This window comes from Emiliania huxleyi (genome assembly GCF_000372725.1).
Source record: "Emiliania huxleyi CCMP1516 unplaced genomic scaffold EMIHUscaffold_296, whole genome shotgun sequence".
Taxonomy (NCBI): Eukaryota; Haptophyta; order Isochrysidales; family Noelaerhabdaceae; genus Emiliania; species Emiliania huxleyi.
Window position 1 is genome coordinate 70969 of NW_005199803.1, and position 22103 is coordinate 93071.

At 64.6% G+C, this 22103-nt stretch overlaps 6 protein-coding genes across 6 annotated transcripts; 2 read left to right on the plus strand and 4 right to left on the minus strand.

The window, feature by feature from the left end:
• Positions 1 to 4261: 4261 nt before the first annotated feature.
• Positions 4262 to 4687, minus strand: EMIHUDRAFT_239800 (hypothetical protein; the record flags this gene model as incomplete). Its single annotated transcript, XM_005775705.1, has 1 exon — positions 4262 to 4687. One exon carries the CDS (start codon positions 4685 to 4687, stop codon positions 4262 to 4264), a length of 426 nt encoding a protein of 141 aa, XP_005775762.1.
• Positions 4688 to 6238: 1551 nt separating this feature from the next.
• On the minus strand, positions 6239 to 6955 carry EMIHUDRAFT_368195 (hypothetical protein; the record flags this gene model as incomplete). The annotated part of the gene is made up of 1 exon (XM_005775706.1): positions 6239 to 6955. A coding segment is annotated over one exon (204 nt), but the record flags the coding sequence as incomplete, so codon positions are not given.
• Positions 6956 to 11456: 4501 nt separating this feature from the next.
• On the minus strand, positions 11457 to 13563 carry EMIHUDRAFT_444169 (hypothetical protein). The gene is made up of 5 exons (XM_005775707.1): positions 12612 to 13563; positions 12434 to 12508; positions 12225 to 12358; positions 12092 to 12151; positions 11457 to 11929 (listed from the first exon to the last, which is right to left on the minus strand). Exons 1-5 carry the CDS (start codon positions 13317 to 13319, stop codon positions 11782 to 11784), a joined length of 1125 nt encoding a protein of 374 aa, XP_005775764.1. The 5' UTR covers positions 13320 to 13563; the 3' UTR covers positions 11457 to 11781.
• Positions 13564 to 14231: 668 nt separating this feature from the next.
• EMIHUDRAFT_48638 (hypothetical protein) lies at positions 14232 to 14659 on the plus strand (the record flags this gene model as incomplete). The annotated part of the gene is made up of 2 exons (XM_005775708.1): positions 14232 to 14459; positions 14579 to 14659. Coding segments are annotated over 2 exons (309 nt in total), but the record flags the coding sequence as incomplete, so codon positions are not given.
• A 380-nt stretch (positions 14660 to 15039) lies between these two features.
• On the minus strand, positions 15040 to 16059 carry EMIHUDRAFT_368199 (hypothetical protein; the record flags this gene model as incomplete). The annotated part of the gene is made up of 1 exon (XM_005775709.1): positions 15040 to 16059. A coding segment is annotated over one exon (640 nt), but the record flags the coding sequence as incomplete, so codon positions are not given.
• A 3151-nt stretch (positions 16060 to 19210) lies between these two features.
• On the plus strand, positions 19211 to 21940 carry EMIHUDRAFT_430429 (hypothetical protein). Its single transcript, XM_005775710.1, has 6 exons — positions 19211 to 20208; positions 20292 to 20663; positions 20804 to 20875; positions 21045 to 21170; positions 21350 to 21399; positions 21472 to 21940. Exons 1-6 carry the CDS (start codon positions 19222 to 19224, stop codon positions 21503 to 21505), a joined length of 1641 nt encoding a protein of 546 aa, XP_005775767.1. The 5' UTR covers positions 19211 to 19221; the 3' UTR covers positions 21506 to 21940.
• Positions 21941 to 22103: the final 163 nt, after the last annotated feature.

A 22103-nucleotide genomic window follows, 5' to 3' on the forward strand; every position in this document is an offset into this window, starting at 1 on the left:
GCGCGCCTCCTCGGCGACGAGGCGCTCATCCCTTACCCCCACGGTACCCGAACCCATCCCCTCCCCCCACGGTACCCGAACCCCTCCCCTACAGGTCGAGGCCCGGCTCGGCGGGCACAGAGGCGTGCGCGCCGAGAGGAGAGCCGTCATCACACAAAAACACAACCCCGGGCCTCGAGATCGCTCGACAGCACACTGACAGCCAGACGCGCAACACGGGGTCCCAGGGGAGGCGAGCCAAAACCTCAGCGGCCTCTCCTCCGCGCCCCGCAGGTCGCGGTCGCGTCGCCTCCCGTCGCCGGCCACCCGGCCCTCGCCTCCCGCCGCCTCACGCTCGAGACGTCGCCCAAGGCGACCAGCGACGTGGGGCTCGGGACCAGCAGGTAGGCTCTGCTGTGTCCGAGGGGCGGCAGGGCGCGGGCGGGCAGCTGTGTTGGGAAGGGGGGGGCGGGGTAAGAGTCGGGTCAGCCCGGCCGAAAAGGCGCGCGCGAAGCCACGAACACCGCCGGGTCACACCTCTAGTTTTGGGGGCCACGGTTCGTGTAGAGGGAGGACAGGTTGAGACTGAGAGTCCCATGAGAGACCAGTTTTGCTTTTACCTTTTGGGGCTCTTATTAGTGTGAGCTCGTGTGTACAGTCATGACTCCAAGTGGGATCTGCATCTGGGAAGTGCTCGAGAGCGCACGCTTATAACGAGTGTTCTACTGGGCTGGGTTTTTAGGCATTGTAGGGTTGGCACTCCCATCGACCCTCATGACTCCTGCGGTCTCTGAGATGGACACCAGTGGGTGTGGGACCACAGCCAGGATACACTCGAAGGCTGGGTAAGCAGTAGAGGTCGATACTCGACGCGTCCCACATGGTCTGTGTCGCTGTCGGCACGCTGTCGACAGGACGTCGAGCGACACCGGTGGCAGTGCCACCCAGGAGTGGTCGGGCGGTCTCCCGTCATGAGAGAGCCACCATGTGATCCGTATGATGATTCCTGACAACCGCCTCAGTCAACTTTTGTCACAGTTCCCGCTATGAGAGGAGCTGCGGGTCAGTTCGACAGCTGGAGCTGTGTCGCCGGCGTGCGGCGGCCTGCCTCCGGAGGTGCCTCTGAGGTGGACATTTTTTGGTCACCGTGAGAGAACGCGTTCGAATTTTCACTCCGGAACTTCAACTCTGCACGCGCACCGGCTAGGGCTACAATAGTGCCAGTGAGGCGGAGGCGCGAGTCGGAAGGCCGCGACCGTCAAGTGTTCCCTTCGTTTTCCTACAATCGCTGTGAACCCAGCCACGTAACAAGTAACACCGGTCTGGCTAGTGCCATTTCACTGTGGCACAGCTCGCGTTACAAAACCTTGATTTGACCATTTGCGCAAAAAGGTACATCTCGGTGCCTTCCAGAGGCAGCTGCAACCCCCGCCGAGTGGACGGGCGCACACAGCAGGTGGCGCGGTGTGCGCCCGTCCACTTGGCGGGGTCGCAGCTGCCTCTGCGCGTTCTGGGGATGTACCAAATTGTCGCCGCCGGAGACGACTCGACGCCGCTGAGATTGGAGATCAAGCTCTGACAGGTCGCACGTCGCTCCTTTGACGCCGACGTGATTTACCCGTGCAGATCACATCAGGACACGGTCTCGACGCGCTCGGTACGACGCCTGCGACCCGTCTCGGGTCAGGTGGCACGACGCTCATCGCGCCCGCCAGCGCTGCCGTGCAGGTTGCCACGACGAGGTCGAGAACGCTTCTAGACGCTCGCCGAGCCTTCCTTTCCATCCCATTAGGCAGCCTGGGAACGGTGGCGATCAGAGGCAAAGCCTACGAGGGGTGGTGGAACCACATGTCACGGCTACTGACGGCTCGACCCCAGAATAGCCTCCGAAGGCTGACTTTGCGGCACCATCATCGGACGATGTCGACGAGTTGGGTCGCTCTCGCGGTAGCCAGATGACCTCTCATACTAGGAGCATCGGCCATGGCCGCAGGGAGCGCGGGGGAGGGCGCTGGAAGCAACACGGAGCTCCGTTGGAGACGTTTATTCAAGATTAGCGCGATTAGCGTGTCCAGTCTGTCAGAGTGAAATGGCACTAGCCACAAAGATCTATGTGATTCTCTATTGCGTTTGAGCTTGCCCAGCACACTCTTGGCTGCGTGTCGACTGTCGAGTGCTCAAACGTTTGACGCGCAGGCGCCACGCGCTCCAGCCGTCCAGGCCGCATACTACGTATATCTACTTCGCCTCTCTGTCTCTACGTCCACTTGTGCCAAGTGCCAGGAACGATCAGGGCGAGAAGGGCACCGACGAGTGGTGGAGATAGATGCGCGGCTTGCCGTCGGCGCACCGCTTGTAGCCAAAAGTGTACTCGACCGTGGCCACGTCGCCGGTCGTGGCGCAGGTGAAGTCGTACGAGCCCATCGCCAGCGCGGTCGTGCCGTTGAGGTCGATCTGGTGGTTGGTGAAGACCACCTTGCTCCACCCCTTCCCGCCGTTGATGGCGAAGCCGGCGTCCTCGCCCTTGAACTGGTCGTTCTCCATCGCCTCGGCGCCGACGAAGTAGGACATGGCGTCCGCGCCCGTCGGGCGGAAGGGGTGCTTGGTCGCCTTGGTCGGCTTGAAGAGCACGTTGTGGTGGCCGTAGCCGTACAGCTCGCCCGCCGCCTCGCCCGCCGCCGCGACAAAGTCTCCCTTGCCGAGGTAGACGGAGGAGATGGAGGCGATCGCGCTGGCCCACTTGGCCTGGCACTCGAGGACCTCCGCCTCGGTGATGGCCGCCGGCGCAGCCACAAACGGCACCGACGAGTGGTGGAGATAGATGCGCGGCTTGCCGTCGGCGCACCGCTTGTAGCCAAAAGTGAACTCGACGCCCTCGGTCACCTCGCCGGTCGTGGCGCAGGTGAAGTCGTACGAGCCCATCGCCAGCGCGGTCGTGCCGTTGAGGTCGATCTGGTGGTTGGTGAAGACCACCTTGCTCCACCCCTTGCCGCCGTTGATGGCGAAGCCGGCGTCCTCGCCCTTGAACTGGTCGTTCTCCATCGCCTCGGCGCCGACGAAGTAGGACATGGCGTCCGCGCCCGTCGGGCGGAAGGGGTGCTTGGTCGCCTTGGTCGGCTTGAAGAGCACGTTGTGGTGGCCGTAGCCGTACAGCTCGCCCGCCGCCTCGCCCGCCGCCGCGACAAAGTCTCCCTTGCCGAGGTAGACGGAGGAGATGGAGGCGATCGCGCTGGCCCACTTGGCCTGGCACTCGAGGACCTCCGCCTCGGTGATGGCACCGCCACCATCCACCGCCGACACGAGATCCTCCACAGTCGAGAGCGGCCGCACCTTTGTCGCCAAAGCTGACGTCCCCGCCGCCGGCCTCGCGAGCGCTGCGGAGCTCGTGAGCGACTTGCTGCCGTCCCTGAGCAGGACCAACGCGACGCGGCTAGTCGTGGCGCTGCGGCCACGAGCGACGCCGGCCCAGCAGATGCGCGAGAGGGTCATGTCTCGGTCAACTCGAGCACGACAAAAACAGCGGTGAAGAGGCGCCGTTCACTCGCCGGGCCCGAAAATCGCACGACACCACACAGTGACAGTCAGACACGCAACACCGACGGGTCCGTTCACAAAACACAACCCCCCCCCCCAGGCCCAACTACCCAACGAGACCTCGAGATAGGATTCGAGCGCGCTGGGGACGGGCGCGTGTGAGTGCACACACACACACACACACACGGGCGCCCGAAAGTGCCACTTTCGGGCAAGGCTCTGAGCCACGCCCCGTGCGCGCTCGGCTCGAAGTGACCCGGCAGGACTTTCGTCCGGGCCCACGGCCGGCACGCCATCAAATTTTCTCGCCGTTTCCGCGCGCTCGGCCGCCACCGCGGCGCCTTCGAGAGCGTGAAGGGGGAGGACGCGTGGTGGCGCTGGCCTGAGGTCTGAAGCTCACCCATTGAGGAAGTGAGAACTGCTCGGCCCACCTCGGATCCTGCTGAACAAGCTCCTCTTGTAGCTCGATCGGTCACTCCGCCATCGCCGTCGGGGAGAGGGGGGACGACACTGCTGCTGCAGCGTGCACCTCGATCCTTACCGTGTTTGTTATGACCCCCCCCCATGAACACACCAGTGAGGGTGGGCGAGACGATCGAGGGGTCCCGTACCATGCGGAATCGACCCTATCAAGTGCTCAAGTGCTCAAGGCTGTGAAAGAAGAATTTTACAACAAAGCTCCCTCGCACAACACTGGGCACGGGACTGGCTCGCACTGGCACTAACACAGGTACACCACGGGAGCCGCCTAAGCGACTCCTGCGAGAGTGGCGAGGCACTTAGCTCCGTGCACCCGCCCACCCCCGCCACAGGCAAGCTCATTCACAACCTGCTCTGCGATTGCCGTGTGAAGAACGACTGAGATACGCTGCTTCTGCAGCCCCAGCCAATTCTTAGTGGTCCAAGTCACCTCATCGAGGTACTGGGCCCGCGTCAGCTTGTTCTGTAGCACGTCCGCCGCCTTCCGGAGGATCTCACGGACCCCCTTTCCGAACCCGCCGAACGATTCGAACAGCAGCAGCTGCACGTCGACGTCCTTGTCTTCCCTGGCGTAGCGATAGTCCCCGCCGTAGGATGGTATGCGGCGGTCGCCGCCCACCACCCTGCCCCCCCTGGTATGCCAGCGCCCGGTCCCTTGCCCTCTCTCGCCCCTGCTCTTCCTCTCCCCCTCCATGCCGCCCCCCCCCGTACCCCTAGCTCCGTCTTCCGCCATTCGTCGTCGCCGAGGTACGCCCCGAGCACCCGGATGCCTCGCAGGGTGCCGCCCGCGTACTTGCCGTCGGGAGGCGCCGCCGGCGTGCCCCTCACGCTCGGGTAGTCGCGCACCGCCTCGAGCGACGCGGGGTGTGAAGAAAGGCAGTGCCGTTTGAGTCCACACCGATGGGCAGAAAATCCGTCGGCTTCGACCTCGCCGCCGCGCCGGGCAGCACGCGTTCGCGCCGCAGTCTCTCCGGCGCCAAGTCCCCGGCCGTCCGCCAGCAGCCGGAGCGATCGGCGCTCAAGCGCTCCAGCACGCCGGGCGGCTGTGAGGTCGACGGCGGCTTCAAGTTCAAGCGGCGCAAGAACCCCAAGAGGGCCGTCGCTGCTGCCCCCGTGCCGGACCCCCCGGAGAAGGAGCACGCGCCGGCACCGATCACGACCCTTGCCGCCGTGCCGCAGCCGCCAGCTGACGCCACCAGCTCGCCTGCACCTCCCGCCGCGCTGGCGGCACGGCCGACGCTGTGCGGCGCGCCGCCAGAGCTGCTCTTTGCGCTGTACGAAGTGTGCAGCGCGCCCGGGAGCCTGCCGGCCGAGACTGCGCCGCTGCTCGACGCTTGCATGGACGAGCTCGCGCGCGCTGGCGTGCACTCCGCGCCGGCGGCCGACTCGAACGAGGCGTTGCAGCACCGGGAGGCGGTGCTGCGAGCACGGGTGAGCGAGCTCGAAGCGTGCGCGGCGGAGTGGGACGCCGCCGCCGACGCCGGCCTCCCGTCGCGGGCGGTCATTCAAGCCGAGTCGCTCGGCGGCGGTGGCGGTGCGGTGGTCGAGATGCCGGAGCTCCCTGAGCTGCTGTCCGAGCTGCAGACGCACGCCGCTCTCTGTGCAGACCAGGTCGACCATCCCTCGACGCGGAAGACACATCCCTGTCTTCCAACCAGCCCCCGTGATGAGACGTACCCGTCCGCATTCGAGAGAGCCGCGGCCGTACTCGCCGCATGCATTGCCTTCGTACTCACACGCCCACTGCACGCGACCGAGATTCCCACACCGACCTGCGTGTGGTCATCATCAGGTCGACCTCGCGCTCATGGCGGCGGAGCGCCTCGCCGCCGAGGCACGCCAGGCGCGCGCTCGCGCCCCTCGCCCGCGAGTGGCCGCACGGCGAGGCAACCAACACCGCACGCAAACCGCACCGCCGCCCACCGTGACGGGGCGGCGGCGATTCCCGCCGCCCCCACCGCCGTCGGCCCCACCGCCGACCCTCCTGCCGAATGTGCGGATGAGCTCGCCGCAGCCGCCGCCGCCGCCGCCGCCCTTGGCTCCGCAGCCGTCACCGCCTCCGCCCTCGCCGCCGTTGCCTTCGCCGCCGCCGCCCTCGCCGCCGCTCCCTCTCCGCCGCTGCCCTCTCCACCGCCGTCCTCGTTGCCACCACCAGCGCCGCCACCGCCGCCACCGTCGCCGCCGCCACCGTCGCCGACGCCGCCTTCCCTTCCGCCACCCTTGTTGCCTGCCTCATCACCACCTCCGCTAGCGCGGCCCCACTCTCTCGCCGACCTCCCCCTGGTGGCCTCAATCTGACCTCAACACCTGCGCGTCACTGCAGGCGGAGGCGGCGGCGGCGGCGTCGCTGCACGAGCAGTCCTTCCGCGGTGCGTATCGCCCGCCGCGCGGTGTTTGGCGCACGACCTGCGTCCGAAGCAGTCGCCTCCCCGTTCCGCAGGGTACCTCGACGTGTCTGCGCCCAAGCTGCTCATCCGCAGCGTCGCCACATGCTGAGGAGACGGGCGCATACCGGGGGGGCAGCCGCCCCTCTCGCCGAGCGCCGGACTCGTCTCTTGCGCTCTCCTGCTGGACCGTGCCGCTTGGGGGTGGACAGGGACGTCTCCGTATGGTCTAGCTGTCTAGGTCTGGCTCCGCTCTGCGGCGGCGGCCGGCGCGTGCTGTGCTGGCCCGGCGCTCGGCCTGCACAGTGACGCGCGTCACGCTACTGTTTGCATGCACAACAACTTGTTGGTCCGAAACACAATGCACAGGTGAGGACGACCGGCACCTAGGCCCCTGCTCTCTGTGTATTGTGTCCCGTCCGTCTCGCTGCTCGCTCGCAGAGACCAGAGAGTCGCACGTGTGTGTTGTGTATATGACGAGGCTCTCGCGAGCGGCTCGACCTCGAGAGGTCGAGCAGCCGTATATTCGAAAATGGAGGACAATGTCGACACCGCTCTGATTCGACTTTTAACTCTTCAAAAATAATGACTTTTTTCGATAAAGAACTTACGAAACCGGAAGGAAATCAATGCCAATCAATGAAAGCCGACGGCCGGACGCAAAGGAAGGACGACTTTGCCCCCCGGCGTCGGCCTCGTCTCTAACTCGGTGCGCGGCCCTTGTGATGGATCAGTGTAGCACTAGCCTATCTCGCGGGTCCAACAGCGCAGCCGCCGTTAGATCAGTGACCAGCCCCTTCCCCTCACGGTGGGCCCAGCCCGCTCACCCTTCCTCCCGCTCGAGCGTGTCCCCGCTCCCCCCCTGCTGCGCACATCAAGCTGACTGAGCACGTGCGGCCTGCCCCCTAGATCAGATAGGCGGAGAGAGCTGAGCACGCGTGGGCTCGCCTTCCGGCAGGTAAGTACGCGATGATCGATCCCAAGGGGACCCCCTGGTGGAAGGTCCTCCTCGCCGGCGCAGCCGTCGTTGGCACGTCCGTTGCGACGGGAGCCGTGATGATGGTGGCGATCGCGGGCAAGCCGGCGTTCCTCGAGGTGCACTCCCCCCCCCCCCCCCCCTCCCCCATGCTCCGTGCTACTTTCGCGTCCGCTCGAGCGGGGGAGGTGCTGCTGCAGCGACACTAGCACTCAAGTTCGCCACTAGCACTCACGTGCGTCGAGCTGGCAGCTGATTGGGGGCGTGGAGACTGGAGTGTCCACCCGAGCACCACGTCCGGCTCTGAACCCTCTGAGATACCTTCCTGGCCGAGAGAGACCCTGCGGCCGCATAGGCTGGCCGAGCTCACGGTCCGCACGTCCTTCTTGCGCGTTGCGCCTGTGTTTTGTAGGCGGACCTGCCGGCCGAGGAGAAGCATGAGGAGAAGGCGCGCCGCGTGGACGCTCCCCGCCCGCTCTAGCGATGGCTCCCCAGCCACAAACTCCCTCGCAGGCCACCAATTGCTCCATGACCTTGGAAGACGTCCCCGTTCCCTACATCCGGAACCATGAGAAGGCGACTTGCGCGGACAAGGTTTGGGCAGGGGCGGCGCCGGACAAGGTTTGGACAAAGGAGTCGGGAGAGGCGGTGCAGCGCGCGAGAGCGGCAGTGGCGGAAGCATTAGCGCTACCACATTCGGACTATGCGGAACTGCACATGGCTCGTGCGGCACTGCTCTCGGCAACGGCGGCCGAGGAAGCCGCCATTGCCGCAGCCCCGACTTCCTGGTGGGCCAACAGTTGTTTGGGCGGGAATTGGTCCAAGAGGTCCACGACGGAAGAGCTGTACTGCGCGAAAAGTTGCTTGGGAGTGTTCCCCAAGGAATACACGATGATGGTAATGAAGTTGTGCGGGAAGGACACAGCCGTCTCGATGCTGAAACAGCACGCCTCGATGCTAGGCAGCATGTTGGACCCCCAGGAATACACGAGGATGGCAGTCGAATTGTGCGGTCGGGAGGAGGCAGCATGTTGGACCCCGATTGTGAGACAGCCCTGCGACCCCTCCGACGGCTACTGGTCCTCGTGGTGCTGATGCTCGCGCAGATGCGCACTGGCATGGGGCTCTGGACGTACTTGTTGGTCGTCGACCTGACTTTTGACCTCACCGTCACGCACCACATCAAGCGAGTCAGCCCACGTCCCTCCATTGTTGAACGACAACGAGATGAGAGCTGTGATCCGTGCGTGAACACTAATCGTGCGTGATGGGCGGGTACTCGGATGAGGAGGAGTATCTGAATGTGGCAGTCTAGCGTGCGTGCAGCGGTGGCTCGGAGCGTCAGCGCTCTGGGCCACGGCCTGTGGCCGGCTCATTCCGGCACGGGGCCCCCGAAGGCAGCGTCTCTGCCATTGTTGAACGTATGTTACATCATACACAGCTCTCATCTCGTTGTCGTTCGTCTTTTCCTGCCAAATCAGCGCGATCTCGGCCGCCGTTCTCAGGCCTGCAGGAGCCAAAAATAAATATCGCGGTTCGTTCGCGGTTCGTTCGCAGTTCAGACGAACTTCCCTGGTATTGGCACGCGTCACCTGTTTCAGTACGCCAGGGATGGTGAGAGCGCCATGTGCCACGTGTTGTGTGTGTGTGGGGGGGGGGGGCAGAGTTTAGCCGGGCGGCGAAGTATTCAAAGCAACAGTATTGGCTAGTCTAATTCTACTCAACGCGACGACGTCGGCGCCACGTGGCGCAAGTGGACGAGCGCACGCTGTACAAGGACGTCGTTGGACCCTTCCAGGAGACCAAGCTGGTGCGACAGCGCCGCTACCACCCGCCCAACCTTACGCCGGCGGCGGAGCTGCTGCCTCTTTCGGAGTTCTCGTCTACCCACGAATTCTTACAGCAGGCGCAGCGACGGTACACCTCCGGCGTATACCATCGCAACTGGCTCGCCCTCGCCGAAGCTTTCGTCAGCGAGGCGTCCCAGCGGGCCGGCCACTGCAAGCCTGCCAAAGGCAGGAAGACTGGCAGGTGCAAGAACCACAAGTGCTGGCGCGAGGCGATCCGTTTCGTCGCAGTCAGCCAGGAGGGGGCTGGCGCCTTCCTGATTGCGATCCCCATGCGGGATGATATTTGTCCCCACTCACAGTTATTGTTATGGTGTTATGGCCCTCTGGGCATAGCAGCCCATAACATGTTATGGGTGTCATGGCTGTTATGGGCCCTAACACCCATAACATGTTATGGGCTGCTATGGGAGGGCCGTCCCGGGTCCACGGTGTTATGGCTCGAGAGGCCACGCCGGACTGCTCGCCGCTGGAATTTTCGCTTCGCGCGCTGCCGCGCGCGCGAGGTAGGCTCTGGGGGGCGCGGGGGCCGTAGAGGGTATCCATGTGGGGGGGCGATGGGGTCCCATGGCCCGCCGCAGGCGCCGATTTTTCTGCATTTTTTCTTTTTTTCCGCGATTTTTGACCGCGCAAGATGAAAGGGTGGCTAAGGGCTCTGCCCGCAAGGCGCCCGCGTCGCAGACGCGGTACCATTGACAAATCTGCGATATACCCCCACACGAGCAAATAGCCAAAATCCGAATACCGTGCACGAATCCGGCGATCTGCGCCGTGGACGGGGGCAAGCCTTCAGCTGGTGCCAAGACAAACGTAAAATTGAAGCCACGAACGTCCGCCAAATCCGTGCTAGGGAAAGCTGATCGAGCCCAGCGTGCCCGCGGCCGCCTCCCGCGCAGCACCGCCGCTGGGGACGACACGCTGCTGAAAAGGGCGACGGACGCTTGCGTCCTAGCCTCCAACAACGCCTCCCCGGCGCAGAGGGGCCCCCGGAGGGATGCTCAACCGCTCCACGCCACGCCGCTTGCGGCGGTCCTATTCCCAGCTCCGCTGAGGGCCCGCGCGTTATACTTGTTTTCATGGGAATTCGGCGTACTTGCGGCCATGCTATCACGCCTTGCGACAGCCTGTCGGCGCTGCTGACCGTGCCATGCTGCACAATTGATCACCCGCATAGCTCGCGGCCTTAGTATCCAGCATTCAGTGACGACCTGATCGTACGGCCAGTAGGAAGGTGTCCTTCCAGCTGCGTGCACGCTTCTGACGCAATGCGCGTCACAAACTGCCTCAGATTGGCTGCTGGCACTCTCGAGGCTATGCCTACACAGCCTCGCGCGCATGGGCAGTCAAGAGGGACCACGCACCTTCTCAGGACAGCACCAGTGCCTCTCTCTTGGACCGGCAAACGTGGTGGTCTCGTGTTACCAATGTGGGACCAGTGCGGCATCGCGCCATCGACAGCTCTGAACTGCGCCTCACCACTGACCGGGAAGGCCGCCAAGTGGGCCAGCACCGTTCGCACATTGTGGCAGCAGTCAGCAGTGCATGTCTGATAGCTAGACCAGCAGCGTCACGGTCGCAGGGTCGGATCGTGTCAAGCCTCTCGCCAGGCCGGCCGCGTGCAGACGTCGGCCTGTCTGCTGTCTGGAGTGATCTGTCGGCGGTCAGTACGACCGATCAGGTCGGAGTTTTCTGATGGTTAGAGGGTCTATCTGTATGTACTCCTCGAGATCTCTCCAAATCTGCCCTCTGATTAACCGTGATCATTCGGGAAGTTGGTGCTAGTAGAGACTAGTAGAGCCGGAGCCCCGTTTCCGCACTGCTGCGCGGCGCACGGTGCCTCCGGGGGCCCCCGCCGCCCCCCCAGAGGAGGTAGGTTCGGCATCGATCGCCAAATATTTTCTCTTTTGCCCTCAAGTTAAATTCAATAACATCAACCTGCCTCCTGAGGCTGAGCGATGGCTTCAGATTGCTCAATCAAGACCCGCCCTCCCCCCCCCCCCTCACGCAATTTGCTTCCCGTTTCTAACTCGTACTCTCTGCAGCTCTGCACGCTTCCCTCCGTTTTTAACTTGTCTGTCTTTCCCGCAATTTAACTCACGTCCTTTTTCTTTCCTTTTTCCACTACATGTCTCGAGGTTTCTAAAAAGTGGGAGGTGTTATGAGGTTTTGGCCGAGTCATAACAGCTGTTATGAGGTTGTTATGCTGGCTGTCATAACAACCAGTGGGAGGTGTTATGAGTGCTATGAGGTGTTATGAGGTGTTGATGCCGCAATGGTTAACCCGCGTGCACAAAGCACGCTACAAGACACTAATTCCTACTCAAACGACTCGTCAAGACACCCCCCCTTCGCTCGGCGTGGGGCATGTGTGCTCACATCGAGATGGAGCCGACTACTGATCGAACTAACTGTAGACGGATCCGCTACAGTGGCACGCACTGCGGCGCGTGCCACTGATTGTTTGAAGAGTTAAAAGTCGAATCAGAGCGGTGTCGACATTGTCCTCCATTTTCCTCCCCTGTGGGCCCCTGTCCGGCACCGCTCCAAGCGCCGAACTCCTCCTCCCCCTCCTCCCTCACCCTCACCCTGACCCAATCGCCTCGGACATCAACGTAGTATTCTCCGCTGCCCTCGGGATACTCTGCCAGATCCGCCATTGAGCTGCTGCCGCCGGAGGTTGACAGAGTGTTTTGACGGATTCCTTTGTTTCGAGCGGCGGGGGCTGCCTGCGGAGGGAAGGAGTCTGGCTCTAGGCTCTCCCCTCCATGGATACGGCCAGCGTTGGAGAGGAGGGAAAGCTAGTTGACAAATGAGCGAGGAGGGGGAGGGTGCGGGGGGTGGTCCTGGAATCGGAGGGGACTTGGGTCTTTCGGTTGTGATTCCGGTGCCTGCGGAGAGCGTCGCTGTAGAGGCTTTCGTCGCACCGCGTCGCGTCGCCCAAGAGGCGTCGCCTACATCTCGGGCAGTCTCGAACGGTCTCGGGCAGTCTCGGGGGTAGCCTCGGTGTCGCCTCAGTCCTCTCGCCCCGTCGCATTGAGCCGCGACGCCGTCCACTCCGACGCCTCGCGGCCGATCGCGCCGCCCCAGTGCTGCGGGCGGTGGTACGCCGCCAGCGCGGCGCCAGTCCGCGCAGGGTCGTGCGGGAGGCCGAGCCGCTCCTACAGGAAGGGTCCGAGAAGGGTCCGAGCAGGGTCCGAGAAGGGTCCGGGCAAGGTCGGCAGGCCGCGCCGCGCCTCGATCGCAGCGAGCAGAGGGCGCAAGCAGTGGGTGACGCCGACGACGTCGAACTGGCCCAGCCGCGCGCGTGCCTGCGGGACATGTCATGGACGTGTCGCGGACACGTGGTGGACGTGTCGCGTACATGCGGTGGACGTGTCGTGGACGCGTCTCCTCCCCAGCCGCGGCGCGCGCCTCGGTGAGCCCCTCGCAGCCAGGCAACGCCGGCCGCTCCGAGAGCAGCGCTCGGCTCTGCAGCGAGTGCGCCTCGCCCGACGCCAGCCAAGCGGGCAGGGGCACCGCGTGCGTGCGGTCGGCCGTGCGCGGCGGCCACATCCGGTACTTGGACAGCAGGTGCGACGCCGGCTCGCGGATCGACGTGACGGCCACCACCGTGCCGTTTGCCTCTGCGTACCGCCGCTTTAGCGCGCCGAGGGCAGGGAGCACGCTGCGCAGGAAGAAGCCCTTCGAGTAGGAGTGGAACTCGACTGCAACTTTCGAGGAGCGCCAGTCGAGAGGCGCGGCGCCGCCGCAGAGCTTGTCGCGCCAGCGCGGCTCCATGCCAGGGAAGAGGTCCGCGTGCAGGGCAAAGAAGCAGGACGTCTGCGAGTACGAATAGACTGCAGCCAGCCGCGATGGCGCATGCGTCTGCCGCTTGAGCCACTTCATCACCGCCGAGCCGCCCGTCTTTTCGATGTGATACAGCAGCACGACCGACGGCCCCGGCTGCGCCTGTGGCACAACAGCCCAAGGGCCGCGTCGTCTGCGCGTGGCACCGCCGCCGCCCGTCGACCGGCGCGCCACCCCGCCCGCGGTCGGGTAGGGTGCTGTCACCGCTGCCGCCGGCTCGTACAACTCGGCTGACGAATGAACAGCTGGTGTGGTAGAGAGGATGGCCAGCATGGAATGGTCACTCGAGTCCTGCAGCGACCGTCGTTGTCGGCGTTCTCGGAGACGGAGATCAAGCACAGTGCTCTTCACGCCTCCCCTCCTTGGCGAATTGCTTTTGATTACTCGTTGAATCGACACAGCGGTGGTGCGTGCGGCTTTTTCTGGAGCTCCACGGTGTGTAGACGCGGGACGACCTTGCCGCAAAAATAGGTAGCGCGGCGAGCTGTCAGGCTGCTATACGTGGCGCCCCTGGGCTGCTCCCTGGGACGACCTTGCAGCAAAAATAGATATGCGCTTTCGGCCTTAGCCGTCGGTATGCCAATAGCGTGCTAGCCAAGTAGTACGCAGTTGGATTCCGAGGGTGTCCATCACAAGTTCGGCTGCCGACAGACAGAACACAAACAGACAAAACAAGATTGTCCTTCAGCGTGTGTGTGTGTGTGTGTGTGTGTGTGTGCCGCGGCGGCTGCTGCGCGCACGCGGCGGCGCCGCTCTCTCGCGAGACGGCTGGCGACGCGGCTCGCGGCCGACGTACGCTGCGCCCGTCCGACCGCCCGCGGCGTGGCGTGCGCGGCGCTGCGCGCCGCTCTGCGAGCGCTTCTGCGCTGCTGTCACACTGCACTGTCTCTCTCTGGTGCTGCTGCTGGTGGTGATGTTGCTGGTGCTGGTGCATATGCTGCTGCTGGCGCGGCGCGGCTCTGCGACTCGGCTCGAGACGCGGAGCATCTGACACGGCGGCGTCGGGCAGGTTGCGCCTCTCTCTGGTGCTGCTGGGGATGAATGGTTTCGCTCTCGGATGAATTCTTCTTGAGGGAATAAAAAAGAAACGCGGCCTTCATGCACGCCTTGCGAACGCTACACCGACTCGTCGGCTCGGCGAGCGCGGCGGTGCCGCACGCCAGGAGCATGACAATCCACCGGCTGACGATGCTGAAGGTCGCGGACAACTCGGGCGCCAAGGAGATCAAGTGTATAGGCCACGTGCGGAAGAGCGTCAGTCGGCTCGGCGACATTATCCGTGCAGTCGTCAAGTCGGCGAGGGCGGGGGGGAGGGTGTCCAAAAAGGACATTGTGGCGGCGGTGATTGTGCGCATGAAGGGCCGCCACCGCCGCGACGACGGGACGACCATCCGCTTCCACGAGAACGCCGCGGTCTGCGCGCCCACACACTGCCTGCACTGCCACCCCTGCTGCGGCGGCTGCCATCGCCGCGCACCGCCGCGCGACTCGCCTGCCCGCCGCGCGTCACCGCCCATGCGCGCGCGTGCCAGGTGCTGCTGAAACGGGACCTCTCCGGCCCCATCGCGACGCGAGTGCTCGGCCCGGTGGCGCGAGAGCTGAGGCAGGTCTCTGCTGCCCTCCCTGCCGCTCCGATATCCCACAGCTCTCTCCCCACCGCTGCCCTCGCCGCCGCTCCCCTCCTCACCTCCCTCCCCGCCGCTCCCCGCCCAGGGAAAGTACATGAAGGTTGTCATGATGGCGAGCAGAACGGTGTGAGTTGCCGCCGCCTCTCGCGGCCGCGTATATTCGAGGAGGGGTAGAGAGGGCGCGGGATGCGACTCGGAGACGTCTGGCGTGCGCGGTGTGGCGGTGCGTCGTCGTGGCGCGCGCGCTGTGAGCCCGGCGTCTTGAGAGCCGCGTTCAATCCCCGCACCCCGGAGATGGTCGCGCTCCTGTCAGTGACGCGGCATCCAGAGTGTCCGCGGACACCCCAATCTCAGCGTCTTGGTATGCTCTTATTTTCAAGCGCTTCTAATCTGAGGCTAGAAGGCTAGAGAACGTACGCGAGGAAGCAGCGAGCCGCCGGCCGCCGCAGAGTCTCGCCGCAGAGCGCGCTAGCGCGCGCAGTGCCAGTGGGGCCAGGGAGCGGCAGGGTGCGCGGTGGCAGCCTCCCCGGTGGCCGGTGCGCCCCTCGAGCAGTGCGCAGAGATAAATGATAATCTCGCACACATTCTCGGGCTCGCTAGTCCTGAGATAGATGAGAGTTCTCTCTCGGATCTCGGGTCGGTCAACCAAAACGTGCTTCGCGTCATCGATGCTTCGCGCGCGCTATGTAAATAACCCTGCCGTCGCTGACGCTGGGCGGATACACTGGCCGCCGTGGCGCCGCGATCACGGCGTCGGATCCTTGCTCGCCGCGGCGCCGGCTTGCCGCTGCATGCCGACTTCATTGCCGAGGAAGAAGAAGGTGCCAATCAGGCTGAGCGAGAGCGCAGCGCGACGCCCCGACACGGCGTCTATAGTGGTTGCGGCGAGCGCGGCGGTCGCGGCGGCCTGCGCGGTGCGCACCTGGGCGGGCTCACGCGCAGCGACGGCCGCCGTCGCATCGAGCAGGTCCAGCTCCTCGCCGCGCCGCCGCGCCGCCAGCCGCTCCTCCCCCACCAGGTCGCCGGCCGCAAACATCGCACCGGCGACCGCAGTTCCAAAGACGAGCGCACCGCGGCGACCGCCGCCGGCGGTGGCGCTCGCGGCCGAGTTCTTATCGGCGGTTGACGCTTGTGACGGCGGTGGTGATGGCGGCGGCGGCGGCGGCGGCGGCGGCCGCGGCCGCTGCGATGTGCGGCGCTGCGATGCTGGCACCGGCGGCTCGCGATCGCTCAGGAAAGCGAGCCCGACGACCGAGACGGCGAGGGCTTGGACGAGAGTGTCGTCCAAGCTGAGCCGAGGCTGCGGGGAGCGGGCGAGCGCGGCGGGCGCCAGCGGCACGAGCCGAGGCTGCAGCGCGAGGAGGAGAGAAGTGCAGAGCAACATGCTTGCCAGGGGAGGGGGTACCGGTACCCGTGGTTTTACCATACGGTACCGTTTGCGCGTTTGCACCGTTTTGAGAGAGTGAGAGACGTGCTCACGAACGATCCAGGCACTTGTTTGCTCGTTCGAGGCACCGGACACGACAAACAACAAAACCGGACACGCGGCAGACACCCCTCTTCGTGCCGCACGCGCACGCACCTTGAGACCGTCTCCGGACTCGTAGAGGCAGTTCTCCGAAAAGCGTCACTCGACACAAGTCGGAGTATTAAGATTTTTTCGTCGAGTGGGTACAAAACTCTTTATCTCCAGCCTACTTACTCTCTGTCTGAATTCGCGGAGCGAAGAAAATTTTATACGTGCCCAGAAACGGTGCAAACGGTGCAAACGGTAGAACAGGTTTCATGTATCACCCAGACTGCGCAAAAGACCCCACCAACCAACCAACTGTTTCCGGGCCCGAGTGCGCGAAGTGCGGGACCAGCCAACCAACCTCCTGGGGCCGGCCAGGGTCCTGCCAGGGTCGCCCACGGGTCAAAAATTTCTTCGCTCCGCGTATTCAACACGTAGGACATCAAAATGGGTCAAAATGGGCTATTTCACGCCTCTTCAGGCTCCCAGATCCATCTTCTCACCACTGTCCATCCTGAAATTGCGTCACGAGGGTCACAGTGGCCTGTTAGACGCGCTGGGGTGCCAGGGGAAGGAGCCGTTACGACCGTTACGGCGTGGCCGACCGTTACGCGAGTGCGCGAAGTGCGGGACCAACCAACCAACATCTGGAGGCCTGGAGTGCGCAGAGTGCGGGACCAACCAACCAGCCCAGGGCCCGGAGTGCGTGAAATGGGTTGGCAGCTTGGTAAAACCCCTGGGTGCTGTTGCGGAGTGGGAGACGGAGTGCTTTGCCTTTTGTTGGCACGCGCCAGTTCGCACCTGTGTCGAGCCTGTCTGCTGTGAGAGAGAGTTGTTTTGTTTAATTCTTTCAGGGAGCTTTGTTGTAAAAAAATTTTCCAGCGAAGGCGAGTGCGACTGCGAGCTTCCCGAGACGCTCGAATCTGTCCGAGGGGTGGCGGCGAGGGGTGGCGGCGAACGGCTGCGCGGTAAGCACAGTCGCACTCCTCTGTGTAGCGCCTCAGGGTGAAGGGGGGGCATGCCGGGTAAAGCTGAGACTAATGGTCGAGGCACCAGGGGTCGTTCTTCGCCCCCACAGCAGCGACTGACAGAACAGGCGCAACGACGCTCGCCCGACTGGGTGGCATACACAGACGGGTCGGAAGACCTACCCGACCCCCCTCTAGGGACAGCAGGGCGCATCTCATCCCGGAGAGGGAGGGAGGGGGGGGGGGGGGGAGACCAGAGAGCCAGAGGCAGAGGGAGTACCCCCGACGGACGCGAGTCGGGGGCAAAGCGAGACGAGAGACTCAAGGCGAACTTCATCGCCCGTCCAGGAGCCCCGCATTAGGTAGCGACCCCAGGTTAAGAGCTAGGCTTCCCAACAGGGCAGGGAACCCCCAGCGCGCAGGCGAGGCCCACGGTAGCCTCGTGCAGTACGCGATACCGAGAGCTGGGGGAGAGGCGCGCCACGCCAAGGGGGACGAGTGACGGGAGGGGGAGAGTAGTGTCTTTCGCAGGATAAAACGCAATTTTTTTTTCGGGTCGCGCTCGAGCGGGGCATGCCGGTCGATTTCTTCGGCGAGTACCTTTACAACAAGGCCCACCACCGGCGGCCCCACGACGGCGTCCTCGCCGCCTGGGCGGACGCGATGCGCGCCCCGGCCAACGCGCCGGTCGTGCACGGTGACAAGGAGAAACCAGGGCTCACCCGGCAGTACAACGAGGGGTACAAGGTCGACCTCGCAGAACCCCACGCTGGGCCGGGAGGATGCGATGAAGTAAATGAAATCAAGCTCTGGACGCCCCTCCTCAAGACCTCCTCGACGGGCGTTGGCAACGCCTCGAGCGGCGGCACGCCCGCCTCCGTTGGCCACTCCTACGCCTTCGGCAACACCGAAGAGAAGGCCCGCCGCCTAAACATGGGCTGCAAGGCGCGCGGGCAGCCCGGCCAACCCTTCGACCACAAGAACGGCCACGGCTACGTCAAGGCGCATCGCGGTTTCTACCACGACGCGATCTTTGTCAAGCGCAACAACTTCAACCTGCTGCTCCACGAGACGTTCGGCGGCGGCTTCTCGCCCACCGCCGTTCTCAAGCTGCGCCGCCTCGCGCGCAAAGTCGCGCGCGGCAGCGTCGACCGCACGGCCTACTCACCCAAGTACTCGCTCTCTTTTATGTCCCACCATGCAGAGCGCATCTCTCTCTCTGTTGTGCGAGGCGTGAACCGCGCCATTCGCTCTCACCTGGCAACCCTGTCTGCACGTCTCGCGCGCGCGTGTGAACAGGGCTGCCAGGGCTCCAGGCCCCAAATGACGTGTGAGTGTTAGAGTTGTTTGGTATTGCTAAAAATCTCTCTCACTCAGCAACGTCCAACGAGCGGGCTCACGCGGAGTAGTTCTCGCACACCGACAGCGAGTTCGCGGATGCATGATGGGGCGGGTGACCCCCAAAATGAACAGACTCTCTCTCTCTCTCTCTCTCTCTCTCTCTCTCTCTCTCTCTCTCTCTCTCTCTCTCTCTCTCTCTCTCTCTCTCGCTCCCTCCCTCTCTCTCTCTCTCTCTCTCTCCCTCTCTCTCTCTCTCTCTCTCTCTCTCTCTCTCTCTCTCTCTCTCTCTCTCTCTCTCTCTCTCTCTCTCTCTCTCTCTCTCTCTCTCTCTCTCCCCCCCCCCCCCTGTCTGTCGCTCCTCATCGCAAACCCAGTCGATAGGTAGGTAGGTAGGTAGAAAGGTGAAGAACAGCCAGGCTCGGACTGGACACCAACGCGGTATGGGTGGACGCAAGACAGATGATGACGACACGCACGAGCGACACACAGACACAAAACAAGCTCACAAGACACACAGCCAGCTGGCTGCCACACACCCTGAGTTGGCGTACACATAACTCAAGGCCACATCCTCCCTGTCGCCCCCCCAGTCGATGGCACCTTTATAGGATAAATGCAAAAAGAAAAATTTGGTCCCCGAGCAGTGCTCACTCGGAGTACGCTGTGTGGTGCGCCGTCGTCAGCCATCAAGGGCATCAGAGAAGCCGCGGCCGCGTGCTGAATACATGTCCGAGCCTCCCGCCAAGCGTCCTCGCGAGGCCGAGGCGGAGCATCACGTCGTGCCGGTGACGCTGATCTCTGGCTTCCTCGGAGCGGGCAAGACGTCTCTGCTCAAGCACCTGCTCGAGAACAAGGCCGGGCTGCTGATCGGCGTCATCGTCAACGACGTGGCGGCGGTCAACATCGACAAGGCGCTCGTCTCGAGCAAGGCGGCGGGCGAGGGCGGCTTCTCCAAGCAGGAGGACCTGATTGAGCTCGCCAACGGCTGCGCGTGCTGCTCGCTCGGCGAGGAGTTCCTCCAGTCGATCGGGACGATGATGAGGAGCGCGGAGCGGCGCAACATGCAGTGGGACCACATCGTCGTCGAGTCCTCGGGCGTGGCGGAGCCGCGCGAGATCCGCGACAACTTCAAGAACGCGCAGCTCACCATGCCGGAGGACCTGCACGGCACCCGCCTCGACACCCTCGTCACCGTCGTCGACGCGTCCACCTTCCTCGCAGAGTTCGAGAAGCGGAACCGCATCAAGGAGAGGCAGGACCTGGGCGCGGACGGCTACTCGGAGGACAACACGCGGCAGGTGGTTGACCTGATGTGCGAGCAGGTGGAGTGCTCCGACGTCGTGCTGCTCAACAAGCTCGACCTCGCTCCCGAGGCGGAGCTGGCGCTGCTCAAGGAGACGATCGGCAGTCTGAACCCGCACGCCAAGCTGCTCGACAGCACGAGGGGCGCCGTCGAGCCCACCTCCATCCTCGGCGCCGCAAAGGGGCAGGGCGTCTCGAAGCTCGACAGCGACGGGGAGATGCGCCGTATCGTCACGCACCTGCACGAGCATGGCCACCACGACCACGGCCACGCGGCCGCCACGGGGCCTGCGCCGAGCCACGGCCATGCGGAGCACGGCCATGCGGAGCACGGCCATGACGCGGCGACCTGCACCGACAAGTCGCACGACCACGCGCACGCCGGCGGGGGCGGGGGTGGCGGCGGCGAGGCGCATGGCCACCACGAGCTCGGCCTCTTCTGCCCGAGATTACCCGATATTACCCGAGATTACCCGAGATTACCCGAGATTAGGTGCTCGTGCACGGGCACCACGAGCAGCACGGGCACCACGACCACGGCCACGCGAGCGGCGGCCACAAGCAGTCGCGCGAGGCGCTCCGGTTCGGCATCACCTCCTTTTGCTACTCGCGCCGCCGCCCCTTCCATCCGCACCGGCTGATGGCGGTCATCCGGCAGCTGCCCGTGCGGAGGGAGGCGCTTGCTCTCTCCGAGGCTCTCGCGACCAAGGCGCCCGGCGCCACGGCCGCCGCCGACGGTGGCGGCGCCGGCGCAGACGCCGCCGCCGCGCCGGCCGCGGTTGCGGAGGGCGCGGAGGAGCGGTCGCCGATGCAGGCGCTGATTCGCTCCAAGGGCTTCGTGTGGCTGTCCAACTCGCATTCGCAGGCGCCGCCATCGCGCACTCTCGGCTGGCCTCGGGTGGCCTCGGGTGGCTTCGGGTGATCTCGGGTGATCTCGGGTGATCTCGGGTGATCTCGGGTGATCTCGGGTGATCTCACGCCCGTTCGGCGCCTCGCCCCGTCCAGATCTTCTACTGGCAGCTGGCGGGCAAGCACTTCGAGCTCACGCAGTACGCAACCTGGTGGGCGGTGGTGGGGGCACGACGGCTAGATGCGCAGTCGGCGGCACACCCCCTCCCCCCTCGAGAGGACACGCACTCCGCTGTATGCCACCGCTAGACAGTCGATGCACTGCCAATGCCAACGCATGCGGCATGCGGCATTTCGCGTCCATGCGGTGCGCTGAGGACGCGGCACGGCGTTGCAGGAGGAGGACTGGCCCGAGGACGCCGAGGAGCAGGCGGACCTCAAGAAGGACTTTGCGGGCGAGTTTGGCGACCGGCGCCAGGAGATGGTCTTCATCGGCGTGGCGATGGACGTCAAGAAGATCACGGTGCGATCTCGCCGAGAGGTCGAGAGATGGCCGACCTTCGGCCGAGAGAGATGGCGTCCCTGGCGCACACGTGTCGAAGACGCCTGCCTGGCCTTCCCCCTTCACTGGCCCCTCCCCCCCCCCTCCCCTCCCCTCCCCCTCCTCCCCTTCCCCCCCTCCCCCCCCCCCCCCTTCCCCAGGCTCTCTTCGACGAATGCCTGCTCACCGATGCGGAGCTCGACGTCTACCGGCAGCACTCGGCGCCGGCGCCGAGCCTCTCCAGCGCTCACTCGACTGAGGCTTCTCGGAGCTCTCCCCGTAGGCAGCACTGGGCCGACGGAGGGGCGGCCGCGTGAGGGAGCGGAGAAGAGGGAGGGGGCAGGGAGGCGTAGGCGCGCGGGTGCGCTCTCCTCCACTTTGCCAGAGGCGGGCAGAAAAGTACTTCCCGGGCGGCGGCGCGTCAAAGGCGAGGGGTCCGAGACGCAGCGGACGAGGAGAGGTAGCGGCGGCGAGGCGGCAGAGGACAAGGACGGGGCAAGGTCTGGCATGCATGAGGTGAGGGCGCCCCCCCCGGCTCGGTGTCGGTCTGGGTAGGACGAGCGGGGCACTACGATCACGTGTTTGTTCCCTGCGTGGGTTGCGTACGCCGGGTTGGTGCACCCACGCCGGAGCAGTGCGACGGGTCCGTGTTGGTGCCCACCGTTTCCTTGGCGAACACGTGGAGGAGGAACTGCTTGGTGGGCGGCGCAATGCCGCATTCGGAATGCCACCCAAAGTTTCCACACGAGCCGACCAGCCCGCAGCCGGGTTAAAGGGTGTGGATGCTGGGTTGACGGAAATCGAGGGAGCAGGGAGCGACCCACCTCGCCACAGACGGTCCCGCGCCTCGCCGCTAAGACGGGTACACGACCGCGGCTCGTGTGCGTGTACCCGTCTTTGTCTGGAGTGAGGGCG